Below are 14,894 nucleotides of genomic sequence, written 5' to 3' on the forward strand. Positions count from 1 at the left end.
GTTTCCCCTTACCCACAAATGCTCATCAATCACTTTGGGTCACATAACTAAAGAAAGAGCACCCCCGAAATACAGCTTGTGGCCAGAAATATATTACATCCGTAGTGATAAGAACTACCATAGAGAATGAATGGTAACATGTAAGGGACTCCAGATAGTCCCTGCTAGCGAGGTAGTACTTTCCTGAGGAGGAAATGGTTCAGGGCTGTCGGCTACACTAACAATTTCTGATTGGCTGGGCGAATTGCAAACCACGCCCCGTAAAACTCTGAAAAGTTTTGTGAACCCAAAGCAGTAGAAGAAGAAGTGACGTCAGCGGCTTCATTTGCCTAATCCTCCCTCAGGGACTTATTCCGGTGAGAACGCAATCTACTAGGACAGTTCGAGGGACTAAAGAGTTCGGGGGGAACAAGTACCGGGGACCGGCTAAGTATTTGGTGTGAAAGCGGCTATAGTATCTTTCGAAGAACTGGTGAAAAACTTGCTCCGACGGGAAATCGAACGTTGGCCTCCAGTTTGACGGGCGGCAATAGCCCTTTCATCAGTTTCCGTAGTGTAGTGGTTATCACGTTCGCCTCACACCCGCGGGTAAGCCGTGTATACCCATAGAAGACTTTCTATTGGCCAGAAGCCTCTTCAAAAGAACGACGGTTCGAATCCCACCTGATCCAAACAAAAATCCCCACATTCGGTTTCAAAATGTTGCTCATTATACACAAATACTACATTTATCTTTTCAAACGTTTAAATTTAGAGTTGAAACAGATATTTGGAGTTAGAAATGAATTATTCTTTCTTGCTGCTTCTTATAAGTTATTTTAACCTTAATATATAGCAATCATAACAATAACACAAATAATGATATCTTAATATTAGTAATAATGTTTTATATAATTTTTTTGTATTTTTACTTATAATGTTTGAAATATGTTGATTGTACAGATGTTTACATAGAGCATATGAGTGTGCTTAATTCTTCTTTCTATCACTATTACTTCCTCTCCAGTAAAGACAGACGACACAGTGATGCATTCAAGATCATTTATTCAAAAACAGAAATATTAAAAATAGAACAAATATATAAAAAACACTGAAAACACAATACAGAGAGAACAATCAGATCCTGAAAAAAGGATTGAACCATATTATATTCTTTGTACTATTTTTGACTATATTGCACCTTTATATTTATAATAATGTAGTCTAAGATAATGTATTGTTTTGTTATAGATGTATTTGATCTCACCACCATCCATTATCTGAAATGTTTTTCACCTCATGCTCTTGTATGGTTACTATTCTGCATTCTATTCTCATTCTAGTGATTTATACCCTCTTACTTGGTATTTTTTTTAAATGTATTCTAGTGCAATAATTACATGTATTCTAGTGCAATTATTGTTCACTTATTTATTCTAGTATAGTATATAATATTCAATCAATCAATCAATGTTTATTTATATAGCCCAATATCACAAATGTTACATTTGTCTCAGTGGACTTCACAGTTTGTACAGAATATCAGTATGACAATACGACACCCTCTGTCCTTAGACCCTCACATCGTACAAGGAAAAACTTCCAGAGAAAACCCCACAGTTTAAAGGGAAAAATGGGAGAAACCTCAGGGAGAGCAACAGAGGAGGGATCCCTCTCCCAGGACGGACAGACGTGCAATAGATGCCGTGTGTAAATTGAAAAGATAATACATTTGCAACATAGGTAGTCCAAATGTTTTGAAATGCATGTGTGTATAATAAGAAGATGAATCCACGAGGACATCCATCCAGGACTTATGATCCAGGACCGCAGCCACGACTCAAGATCCAGGACTCGCAATCCATGACACAGGACCGCAGGATCATCCATGACTCCGGATCCCGGCGTATATAGACACCAAAAAGAAAGAAATTTGGGGAAGCTGGGTTAATCGGAACATGAGAGTACACAGGTATAGACAGAGAGAAGGAAGAAGTAAGATGTCCCCCGACAAACTAAGCCTATATCAGCAAAACTAGGGGCTGAATCTAATCAGCCCTAACTATAAGCTTTATCAAAAAGGAAGGTCTTAAGCGCACTCTTAAAAACGGATAGGGTGTCTGCCGTCCGAACACAAACTGGAAGCTGATTCCACAAAAGTGGAGCTTGATAAGAAAAGCCTCTGGCTCCCATTGTACTTTTAGAGACTCTAGGAATAACCAACAACCCTGCATTCTTGGAACGCAATGCCCTAGTAGGACAATAAGGTATAATGAGTTCTTTAAGGTAAGATGGCGCCTGCCCATTAAGGGCTTTGTAGGCGAGAAGAAGAATTTTAAATTCTATCCTGTGTTCTATAGGGAGCCAGTGTAAGGCAGCCAGAACAGGAGTAATGTGGTCCCTTTTCCTAACTCTGGTTAGTACACGAGCTGCAGCATTTTGAATCAGCTGAAGCGACTTGACTGACTTCTTGGTACACCCTGATAATAAGGAGTTACAATAATCCAGCCTTGAAGTAACAAATGCATGGACTAGTTTCTCTGCATCGTTTTGAGGCAAGATATGCCTGATTTTTGCAATGTTACGTAGATGGAAGTAGGCGGTCCTTGAAATTGATTTTATGTGGGCGTTAAAGGATAAATCCTGATCAAATATAACACCAAGATTCCTTACAGTCTCACTGGAGGCCAAATTAATGCCATCCATAGTTAATATATCTTTAGATAATTTGTTTCGTAGATTCTTCGGGCCAAGTACAATAACTTCAGTTTTGGTCGTGTTTAACATCAAAAAATGTAAGGTCATCCACGTTTTTAAGTCCTTGAGGCAGTCTTGAATTTTATTTAGATGATTAATTTCATCAGGCTTGATTGATAAATATAGTTGAGTATCATCCGCATAACAATGAAAGTTTACAGAATGATTCCTTATAATATTGCCTAACGGAAGCATATATAGGGTGAACAAAATAGGTCCAAGCACTGAGCCCTGTGGCACTCCATGGCTAACTTTGGTTTGCATGGAAGATTCATCGTTGACACGTACAAACTGAGAGCGTTCAGATAGATAAGACCTAAACCAGCCTAAAGCAGTTCCCTGTATGCCAACTAAGTGCTCTAGTCTTTGCAATAGGATATCATGGTCGATAGTATCAAATACAGCACTAAGATCGAGTAAGACAAGAATAGAGACAAGTCCCTTGTCAGAGGCTATTAGAATGTCATTTGTGACTTTAACCAGAGCTGTCTCTGTGCTATGTTGTGTTCTAAAGCCAGACTGAAAATCTTCAAATAAATCATAGTTTCTTAAGTAATCACACAGCTGTTTTGCGACTGCTTTCTCAAGAATTTTTGAGAGGAACGGAAGATTAGAAATAGGTCTATAGTTGGCTAAAACCTCTGGATCGAGGTTGTGCTTTTTAAGAAGCGGTTTTATCACTGCTACTTTGAATGATTTTGGAACATAGCCTGATAATAAAGACATATTCATAATATTTAATAAAGAAGTGCTAATTAATGGAAAAACTTCTTTTAACAGCTTAGTTGGAATCGGGTCTAAGATACACGTTGATGGTTTAGAAGAGAGAATCATTGAATTTAATTGTTCAAGGTTTATGGCTGAAAAGCATTCTAGTTTACTATCTAGTGTAATATTATTAGAACTTACGTTTCCGGGAGCTGTTGATAACACTATACTGGTCAAAGGCAAGAGGTCATTGATTTTGTTTCTAAGAGTAACAATTTTATCGTTAAAAAAGCACATAAAATCATTACTACTGAGTGCTATGGGAATAGAAGGCTCAGTCGAGCTGTGGCTCTCTGTCAGCCTGGCTACAGTGCTGAAAAGAAATCTTGCATTATTCTTATTCTCATCTATTAATGAAGAGTAGTAGGCTGCTCTCGCTTTACGCAGTGCTTTCTTATATTCATTGAGAGTAATATGCCAAATTAAACGAGATTCTTCAAGTTTAGTGGAACGCCATATCCTTTCAAGTTGTCTCGACTTTTGCTTTATTTTGCGGGTTTCGGCATTATGCCATGGAGCTAATCTATGTTGTTTTATTTTCTTCTTTTTCAAAGGAGCAACAGAGTCTAATTTTATTCGCAGCGCATCTGTAGCACTATCAACAACATGATCAATTTGGGGTGGTGTACATTTTGTATAAGTTTCCTCCCCTACATGCAGACATGCTATCGAGTTAAGTATTGGTGGAATCTGTTCCTTAAATTTGGCTATAGCACTAACAGATAGGTTTCTGCTGCAGGAGCTTTTGGCTAATGCTTTGTAGTCTAGTAACAGTACTTCAAAAGTTACTAAGAAATGGTCGGATAAAGCAGGATTATGCGGTTCGACTAATAGTTGCTCAATTTCAATACCATAAGTCAGAACAAGGTCAAGAGTGTGATTATAGCAGTGGGTTGGTTTATTTACACTCTGACAGAAACCAACAGAATCTAATATAGAGTTAAATGCAACAGTAAGGCTATTTTTATCATCGTCAACATGAATATTAAAGTCACCTACGATAATTACTTTATCTGTTTTAAGTACCAAAGCTGATAAAAACTCAGAGAATTCTGATAAGAATTCTGAATAAGGACCTGGTGCACGGTACACTAACAAATAAGATTGGCTGCAAAGTTTTCCAGGTCGGATGCGTAAGACTGAAAATGAGGCTTTCAAAGGAGGTATAATTTAATTTTTGTTTAGTATTGATAAGTAAACTTGAGTCAAAGATTGCTGCAACTCCACCTCCTCGGCCCGTGCCTCGGGCAATATGAGTATTGATATGGCTGGGTGGAGTGGCCTCATTTATGCTGACATATTCTTCATGTCTCAACCAAGTTTCAGTGAGACAGCATATATCAATATTATAATCTGATATTAAATCATTTACCAGTATTGCTTTAGATGCTAGAGATCTTATGTTTAAGAGACCACATTTAATCTTCCTGTTTTGTTGCACTGTAGTAGTTGTTACATTTACTTTTATTAGGTTATTATGTATGACACCTCTATTAGGTTTTACCTTAAATTGTCCTTGGGCAGACACACACACCGTTAATATTGGGTATTTTATTGGGGTCGGGATTCCTATGGATGACTGCCTAGGAGAGAGCGCAGAGAAGCGTGTAAGACTGCGACTCTGCCTCCTGGTCTCAACTCCAGTTTGTCATGGATTAAGTCCACAGAGCCCTGAAATGTTTGCCGAAATGAGATTTGCACCTTCCAAAGTAGGATGAATGCCGTCTCTTAATCAGACCAGTTTTTTTTTTTTTTTTTTTCTAGTGCAACATTTAAATACATTACATGTTTAAGGCCCCAGCACTGACAAGGTTGGAGTGGAGGACCTATAGAAATCTCTGAAATTATTATTATTCTTTATTATGAATTGAGTTTTTTGAGGGCATTAACCAAAATTGTTTTGTTATTGGCAGGATTGTCAGGACTGGTGAAAAGGCTGATAGTTTAGGGGTCTCATTTGTGTTGCAGGCAAAACGTCTTAGTTGCTATGTTAGTATGCAACTTAGTATACCCATGAAGTGGCGTGTGCATGTGTGTATGTGGGGGTAGGTTAGGGCTTCCTTTTGTCTGCAACCCATCTGTCCCTTTCACCATCATAGAAGTCCGACTGCTGGAACTCCCGCCACGTTATCTCCTTCTCCATGCCCTGTGCATTATATAAGGAGAAGACTCTGGAGGGGCAGTAGATGTACTTCCCTGGAACCCCTGGGAAGGATGCATGGGTATGAGGGCTGTTGGGACCCTGCTTCAGTGGTTGGTGACAAAACCTGCAGAGACGGCCTGTTGGCAGCTGCACAGCTGCCTTCCTCTTCCCTCTCTCCTCTGCAACTTTTCTCCACTCTGCCCCCCTCAGTCTGGCAGCCTCCAGCTCTCGCTCAAAAAACGGAGTTGCAGCAAAGTTCTCAAAAGACATCCTGGTGTCTTTGAGGCCTTCTTTAGTATAGGTCTTAAAGACCTTGGTGGAGCAGTAAAAGTATTTTACCGTTTTTGATTGGTAAAAAAAATGAACTGAAGAGCCATCCCCAAGATAGCGAGATTTCGGCTGACCGCAGGCTAAACAGTTTCTCATCAGCGTCTTTTTCTGAGGCTGTTGCTGCTGTTGCTTTGCCAGGACGTCTGACACAATCTTCTCCACTGAAGCCCTGCTCAGTGAGTCCTCCTGTTTGGGAGCCACAGCTGGAGGGTTGAATATGGCAGGTGGCAGAGTTATGGCAGGCACACTGATAGTTTGGCTACCTGAGGTCAAACTATGCCACAGCTGCTGTGTCTCTAGGACCTTTTCTGGGGATGTGTTGAGGGAAGAGCTGGTGTTTTTTAATTTTGCCAGATGTTTAACATATCGTGAGATATGTTGGACTGTGGTCGGGTGAAGGAGGCTGTTCCGGTCTGTGCATCCCCTCTGGACCATGGCAGCGTAGTCCACATCCACTCGCTTCAGGACATCTTTGGCACCACGGTGGTTTACCAGAAGCTCGTCGATGGCAGCTTTCATGGGCTCTGTCCACCGACCATGGTCCAAGACCTGAATGAGGCCACCAGTTTTAATTGGTCCAGTGCGGGTGGCTCGAGGAGAGGAGGACTGAGGCAGCGGTGCTACCCCTGTCAAGTCTAAAAAAGAAATATATGTTAATTATATTGTTTTATGCCAGTGTGTTGCAAATCAATTAGCTCTTTTAGTCATTTCACTTCACAGCTAATTTAACTTTTGTGGGACAAATACATGATTATCTTATATTCCTACCTCTTGTTCTATTATGCTTTTCAATGGCTTTTACATTTTGCATACACTTGCTTAATGATTGTTAATAAACAATATTTCAACATGATGATATTACATATATTATGTGCACGCCTGTTTTTTAACAGTGAGGTAGTGTAGGTAGGTAATTTGAATGACCTGTATCTATCAAAGGCTCTGGTTTTTGTGTGGCAGAGGCTTGTGTCAAAGGCGGCAGGGACTTGGTCACAACATCAGAGGACTGCCGGGAACTGGAAGACAGAATTGGCACTGCCCCAACTGGATCAGCACAGGATTCCTGAAATAGCACAAATATAGTGAATTAGTTTTTCAGCCAGTCTGTCAGTACTTGACAGTAAGTAGATAAAATATGAACTGGATTACGTGAGAGTCTGTGCCCACTACAACAGTAGGGGCAGGACAATGATGCTCTGTCTCCATGGCTACTGCCGCTGGGTTGTTTGGCTGTGCCCTGTTCTTGTCCCAGTTCAAAACAACAGGACGACAGCCTGGCTCCACGTACTGCAGTCCAAATCTCTCCCCCGTGTCCCTCTTGGAGAGCTGCAGTGCTGGGTATTTGGACCTTCCTGTGACTTTTACAGAGCTGGTGTTAAGCTCTGAAATCAACCGGGGGTCAAACACGGCTGGCAGCTCCACATCTGGCTGTTTTAGGTCCACCAGCCTCTGGTAGTTCCAGCGCACAACTCCAGTCATAGCTTGGGCCTGGAATAGTTCACAGGACACCCGGTTGCCTGTCACCCATTGGGCTTGGTGTCCGTGGAAACCCTCCTGCTGAGAGGTGCCTCTCACAGGGATCCACACAGGCACGGCAGCTCCCTCGCCCTTGTTGTAATTCAGCTGCAGGGTGCCACCATACCTGTAGAGGATTCCCTCTCCCACTTCAGGGTCGCTCAGGCAGCCTCGGAGGATGTGGATGCGCTGGATCCTCCACACCTTTAACATTGAGTCTTTGAAAAGGAGCAAATCATTGGCATCCTTTGCCATGTAATAGTGATGGAGGACGTCTTCCACTCTTTGCAGCAGTTCCATTGGCTGTGGCACCTTTGTCCTGCAGTGCTCTCTTATGTGCTGCTTGGTGGGGTTAGCAGGAGAAATTCTGCAGAACGTGTACGCCTCCTTCAGCTTCTGGAGATCGCTGTGGTCCACCACAACGAGCGCTGCTGAGAGGAACTGGCAGAAGGAGCTGTACAAAGAATGATGCTCGGAGACACACTCCCTGGTAAACCGCCACATACAATGAAACAAGTCCAACTTGACAATAATGTCTTTGTTAAACTTGTTCCTTGATGCGCAAATGTTCTTGAGATTTCCAGAGGTGGCCTCTGCCAGGATAGCATCTGTGGTCCTCCAGCTGTCCCACAAGTGCTCCTGAGCCCCAGGTTGAAGGACCTTGAAGGCAGCGCAGCAGTGCCTAAAGCATTAAAAAGAAATTTCATTAAAGCTGAAAACCTTGTACAATATCTTCGTACAAAATTAGTGTAATAATTAACTGTAACTATTCATGTGTATTATATTTATGAAGAGTCAGATTACAGAATAAAATGCACAATTAAGAAAAAAAAAGAATCAACTGTTTTCAATTGAAACTTGTTGTTTATACCTGTCCACCCACTGGTAGCGTGCCTTCTCCACTCCAGCCACAGTGTAGCGTTGAGACAGACCCTCATACAACGGGTTAAGGGACCTATCACACTCTGACTGCAGCATCACCCAGCTCAGGATCATCCAGTTCTCATTCATGATGGCATAGGAAGACATGGTGCCAGACGACAGCACAACCTTCCTAGCCACTCTTTGAGTGTGATCTGACCTCAGGGCCTGACCAAAGGTCCCCTGAAGCAGCAGAGTAAGGAGCTCCTCCTGCCGCTGATACTCACGGACCAGGCACTCCACCAGTTAGAGAAGAGACAGAAACTCCACACCAGCCATCACCATCCGAGTATCCACCAAATGGAGCCGGAGTGTCTTCCTGTCTGAGGAACCCAGTGATGGTCCTTTGGCCGTAGACTCCTGCCTCAGCATCCCTGACATTCTGCACACACAGCAGGTAGGCCAGGTGAGCTCTCTCATATTTCAGATTGAGCGCCTCCGTCAGCTGCTTGGACATGTCCTCTGGGGATCTGCCGCTGCGCCTCATCTCATCCAGGACAGATTTGCAGACCGCCTTTTTGTGAGTCAGGAAGGCCGTCACGATGTTGCTGAAGCGCCGGGGTAGCTTCTCCAGCCACTGGGGCTTGTCAGCATGCCAGTACTTTTTGCAGACCTTGCAGGTGAGTCGCGAAGCTAAAATATAGTACTGGCCGCTTGTCCCAAGGATGACTCTTGGCCTTCCAATGCCAGAAGAAGCTACCTGAGGGTTCGGACAACCATAGAGACAGGGCCAAACACAACTGTTTCTCACCCTCTCCATGATCGCATGCTCTGGCTTCCAAATGAAATATGGATGAAGCTGATAAAAATTGGGTGAAGGCAGGTCAGAGATTGAGTCTATGAGCTCAGGCTGAGGCGGATAACGCCACAGGGACAACATGTTCATAAGATGTCTCACTGGACGGGAACCTGGCCACAGACCCAATGTTTCCAACTCAGTCTTCATCCAAATCTTCTGCTGGTGCGAGCAGTTCCAGTGGGCAACATCCTCACTATAGCCCGGGACAGAGGCTGCAGGCTGGTGTGGTGCTGCTAAGGGGACAGGAGGCACTGGGCAATTCAGAGCTGTAAAACACAGTAAAACACACAGTTACATCAGATAAAATTGAATAAAGCTCTATATAAATGACTGCTTTAATACAGTGTCACAGATATCCATACCTTCATCGAGGACAGTGTGTCCCTGCGCTTCCACAGGGGCCACATTATGTGGTGATGAATCTGGGATGATGAGATACAAACAGGCAAGTGACGTATACACATTATACATCAAAATTAAGAAGCAGCATTGAAGAAGTTGTGAAATGAAAACAGAGACGATGATATCATTACTTAACTTTACCTAAAACGTGAGCACTATACTGTATGACACCGTGACAATGTAATTTGTCAGAATTAAATGTAAGTTTCTGTGAGATACACTGGTAGTATAAGAACAACACATATTTTGTCTCAACACATTTGGCACCTGCACTTCTATCCCGAGCTTTGGGGCAATGGCGAGCAGCTGAGGAGGGACCGGCAGCGGTGCCTTCACTGTGGCTGAAGGATGAAAGGCCAAAACAAACATGAGGGTATATATACAGAATATGTATGAAAAAGATTCAAGATGGATCCAAGTGAGGAGTATAAAAACCCAATAACCTTTCAGAGGAGCAGGTCCATCGGGTGTGGACACAGTGGCAGTTGGATAAGTCCTGTGGGCTGTAGAAACAATCCTGTGTCATGTTCCTCAAGTGTTAAGTTGTGTCACGGTTTGTGAAACAAGCAGGACCCAAATGCAGATTTAAACTGAAACTTCCTTTATTTCAAGGCTATGATATTTCTATACAATGACAAACAGAACACTCACCGCAGAACTAGTCAGGGAACAAGACGAACCGACCAAGACAGACAGACAACCCAGAACTTAAATACACACCAGACTCAATCACACAACAAGACACAGGTGAGGAGGGAGGAGAAAACACAGGGGCCCAGGTGAACATAATCAGACAATTAGACACACCAGGGAAACTAATGACAAGAGGAACACACAGGGGAAAGGACCAGACCATAACCCAAAGGGAAACATGACATGGAAAACAGCAAAAACACCCAAACAAAACCTACAAACTATAAACGTGACATAACATGAGAATCGTGTTAATTTGTTTCATGCTTCACAATCTGTCTTTACCTGTTGTTTCTTTAACAGAATGAAAATACCCCGTTGTATTAACTTGTGAATCAATTATTTGAAATAGAAAAACATAATGTCTATATGTGTTTGGAAACAGGTAAAGCAGAGAAACAGCATACATATATAGCAGACACATCTTTCATTCAAAGGTGTGGCATGATATCTTAGAGGGTAAGAAGCTAGGTTTTCTAAGCCACTGCAATATTTAAAATGCCAAATCCTTGTATGACAGTCTAAAAAAAGCATGCAAAAAAGGAAAAACACTTACCATCATTGCTGACATGTTAATTCCTTCAGTTAGTTGGAGAACAGAATAACACAAGCATCAGAACAGACCAGAACACGGCCAAAAGAACAAACTAGTTGAGAATAGTAATGGCAGGGAAACAGAGTTATCCCTCCACACTGCTGGAGAAAAACCTGTTGGTGTAGACACAGCCGGGGCTCTGGAGACTGCTGCTGGTGGCCCTATAAAGCACAGGTGACAATGAACAAAGTTTTAACATGTACAGTAAGTTTATATAATCACTGTATATCTAACTGGATCCACCTACTTCGTTCAGTGTAGAGTTTTGAAGGAGACAGATTCAACATCGCCCTCTCCAGCTCCTCGTCCTCCTCCATCACTAGGAGATTAAACAATAACATTTATTATGTCAATGTCATGTTCACCTTAAAGCAGTATTTGCATATGACTGTGAGCTGACCTGGAGTGCTGGATGTCAGAGTGGAGGCAGCTGATGCAATGCAGCCTTCAGCAGGTGGTGGACAGGACTCAGCCCTCTGCTGCTTGAGGATATACTGCTGAAGGTTGTACATCTTGCTGTTAGTGATGCACTTCACTCCTAAAACAAAGGCAGCATAACCATCAGCCCTGCTATCCCAGATCTGCTTCCAGGTGTCTTTGGCCCTGGCTCCAAAGCCGACAGTATGTTCCCCCTCTGACGCCACTGGTGGGGCAGGCTTCCTGGAGCACAGGTACTTCCTCAGATCCTGAATTTCCTGGAAGCTCCTGGCGTAGTCCAGAAACGACAGCAGGCTGTCCTTGCTAGGCCCTTGGGGGTTGAAGGTCCCACCTCTCTCCTCCTCGTCCACCTTGTCCATCAGGTAGAGGGTGTAGCCGACGTCATTCTCAAGGAGCCACCTGTACAGTTTCCCCTTATACTTTCCAAACTGTAGAACGTACTCCCCCATCACCTCGAGTCGGTCGGATACATCCCCTCCCCTCTGAAGGACCTCAGTGAGAGCATTTGTCCTCACATGCTCATGCTTCTGAGCGGCAGACTTGTCCTGAAGGGAAGGACTTTTTTAAATTATCATACCCTCCTCTGAAGGGTCCTGTCGCAGGTGGCCAGATGGACCCTTCCTGAAAGACACTCTCATCTTTCCTGGGAAGAATATGGTTTTCTTCATTATCTCCTGCACACAGAAAAACACAATGCAAAATATATATTAAGAAGTGCACAAATCATCATACTGTTATATTAGCAGAGTTATTCATTTCATTCATTCACGTTAACCAGGATTTGTATAGGTAACACATGTTATATTACATGATCAGACAGGCAGGCAGGCAGACAAACAAACAAACAAACAAACAAACAGAGGGGCAGGTGGGCAGGAAGATTAATTATGTATTGTAATTTGAGTGAACTCACTTTATTTCATCTTTACATTCATTGGGATTTGTAATGACTATGTAACAATTTTTCTATTACATGAACAGTATAATGGAAGATAGCAAAACAAAAGTTTTAAGACTGAATACTAGAATTTACCCGATTAAAATGTACTGTAGTAAGTAGAACTGCAGCAATGAAAAGAGTCAAATAATGCAGTATTTTGGATCAGTGTTAACAAGATACACCTGTAAAACACATTTGACAGCTCTTTTGCCATGTGCAATGAGTAATAAATCAGCTGCTGTGAACCCTGACATTTACTGTAACGACGTTAGTGTAACGTTAGCTAACACAAGTTACAGTACCTTAGCGCTAACAACACACAGAGTTAAAGACAAACTAACAACTAACAACTATTGCAAAAACAGTGTAACAATATGATAAGTGTTAATTCAGTCGAAGAAAAATAAGCCCCACTTACGTTTGATAAGTTGGACGTGATGTTAGAAGTCGAATTGTGTCGCTAATGTCGTCTCTCTATCTGAAGGTGGTGCTGCTGCTGTTGCTCCGTCTCTCACTCTCTGTCACTGGAAACGGAGTCTCCTTACTTCTACCAAAAGGGTGCAACAGCGCCCCCAATTTCTCGCTTGTGGCCAGAAATATATTGCAGTCACAGTGTAAGAACTACCATAGAGAATGAATGGTAAAGTTAAGAGAGTTAGTCCTTACTATACGCGGTCCCCGCGCGAAGGGTCCCCGGTTCGAGACCGGGCGGAAACACATTATGTCTTGATTGACTCCACATATCCAAAAGATATCTATCCGCAAAATAGATGAGCGAGGGAGGACTCTTTGAACAATGCCAATATGCCGAGAAAAATGAAATTATTCCTAATTGTCTGTTCCTTTCAGACTACGAAGGTGCTGGCCGAATGCTATGGACTTTGGAGAAAGCGGAAACATTTAAAAAAAAAACTTAATTCAACACATCTGGAGATGCATGGTCCTGTAACTTGTATTTCTGATGACATTAATTCCACAATGGTGAGTATTTGTAGTGTTTTTCTTGTATGATTTTAGAGTAAAAGTAAGAAATAGACTATACATGCCTCCCTCTGAACTTCAACTGTAAAGATTTGTATACAGTCCACTGCTACACTTTCTAACTTGTCTAATTAGAGCCTAGGTGTTCATTTTCACATGAAAAGCATGTTGAGTAAAAATGGTTTAGTTGATTTTAGAGCCCTGGTTATCATGGCTTGTGAAATGCAGCGCATGCCAGTTTAATATTGTGAATGTTATTATTGTTGATTTTTGCTAAAAAAACTTCTGTTAAGCATCATTTCAGTTTCCCCTTACCCACAAATGCTCATCAATCACTTTGGGTCACATAACTAAAGAAAGAGCGCCCCCGAAATACAGCTTGTGGCCAGAAATATATTACATCCGTAGTGATAAGAACTACCATAGAGAATGAATGGTAACATGTAAGGGACTTAAGTCTTACTGTTGCCTTGCAAGATCCTTAGGTCTCAGTTTGACTCCGGCTCAGGACGTTCTTTGCCAATCTGCTTTCTTTGGAATAAAAATATTTGGATGGGACTGGACTTTCGAGCCCAAGATATCATGGTTTGTGAAATGCACAGTATGTAAGTTTAATATCCGTCAAACACGAAGGAGCTGGCTGAATGCTATAGGACTTTGGAAAGAATGAAGAAGCGTAAAGACACATTGATTTTTGCTAAATACACTTTTTTTAAGCATCAGTTTCATCCTCAATGCAGGGCCTGAAACATTTGAAGAGTCTTTAAAAGTCAGTTTTATGGCTCAAAGGGTGTGCCTTTTTTTGAAGGTGGGCCTTTTGAGTGTCATTAGGCGCTTTCAAACCTGAGTACTTTTCCCCCCGAACTAGGTCGATAGGGTGGGGAGATTTGGTTTCACACCAAAAAGGATCTGGAACTTGTCCCTAGTTCGAGTGAACCTTTTCACCTCCAGATAGTCCCTGCTAGCGAGGTAGTACTTTCCTGAGGAGGAAATGGTTCGTGGCTGTGTCGGCCACACTAACAATTTCTGATTGGCTGTGCGAATTGCAAACCACGCCCCGTAAAACTCTGAAAAGTTTTGTGAACCCAAAGCAGAAGAAGAAGAAGTGACGTCAGCGGCTTCCTTTGCCTAATCCTCCCTCAGGGACTTATTCCGGTGAGAACGCAATCTACTAGGACAGTTCGAGGGACTAAAGAGTTTCTGGGGAACAAGTACCGGGGACCGGCTAAGTACTTGGTGTGAAAGCGGCTATAGTATCTTTCGAAGAACTGGTGAAAAACTCGCTCCGACGGGGAATCGAACGTTGGCCTCCAGTTTGACGGGCGGCAATAGCACTTTCATCAGTTTCCGTAGTGTAGTGGTTATCACGTTCGCCTCACACGCAAAAGGTCCCCGGTTCGAGACCGGGCGGAAACATGTTATGTCTTGATTGACTCCGCATATCCAAAAGATAGCTATCGGCAAAATAGATGAGCGAGGGAGGACTGTTTGAACTATGCCGAAGAAAAATGAAATTATTCCTAATTGTCTGCTCCTTTCAGACTACGAAGGTGCTGGCCGAACGCTATGGACTTTGGAGAAAGCAGAAACATTTAAAAAAACATCTAAATTCAACAAATCTGGAGAGGCATGG

At 42.5% G+C, this 14,894-nt stretch overlaps 2 protein-coding genes across 3 annotated transcripts; both read right to left on the minus strand.

Moving 5' to 3' along the window:
* Positions 1 to 5,245: 5,245 nt before the first annotated feature.
* On the minus strand, positions 5,246 to 8,656 carry LOC307017687 (uncharacterized protein). The gene is made up of 4 exons (XM_079647383.1): positions 8,364 to 8,656; positions 7,127 to 8,174; positions 6,902 to 7,040; positions 5,246 to 6,612 (listed from the first exon to the last, which is right to left on the minus strand). Exons 1-4 carry the CDS (start codon positions 8,519 to 8,521, stop codon positions 5,555 to 5,557), a joined length of 2,403 nt encoding a protein of 800 aa, XP_079503509.1. The 5' UTR covers positions 8,522 to 8,656; the 3' UTR covers positions 5,246 to 5,554.
* Positions 8,637 to 12,973, minus strand: LOC307017688 (uncharacterized protein; the record flags this gene model as incomplete). 2 transcript variants are annotated; one of them, XM_079647384.1, is made up of 8 exons in its annotated part: positions 12,699 to 12,970; positions 11,303 to 12,014; positions 11,150 to 11,221; positions 11,016 to 11,063; positions 10,058 to 10,117; positions 9,858 to 9,955; positions 9,575 to 9,632; positions 8,637 to 9,478 (listed from the first exon to the last, which is right to left on the minus strand). In XM_079647384.1, exons 2-8 carry the CDS (start codon positions 11,787 to 11,789, stop codon positions 8,637 to 8,639), a joined length of 1,665 nt encoding a protein of 554 aa, XP_079503510.1. In that variant the 5' UTR covers positions 11,790 to 12,014; positions 12,699 to 12,970. The 2 variants fall into 2 exon arrangements, with proteins under 2 accessions (XP_079503510.1, XP_079503511.1); XM_079647385.1 differs by having other exon boundaries at positions 9,340 to 9,478; positions 9,575 to 9,634; positions 9,882 to 9,955; positions 12,699 to 12,973.
* Between the last annotated feature and the right edge of the window lie 1,921 nt (positions 12,974 to 14,894).

This window comes from Notothenia rossii, assembly GCF_949606895.1.
Source record: "Notothenia rossii genome assembly, chromosome: 9".
In the NCBI taxonomy this organism is placed as follows: Eukaryota; Metazoa; Chordata; class Actinopteri; order Perciformes; family Nototheniidae; genus Notothenia; species Notothenia rossii.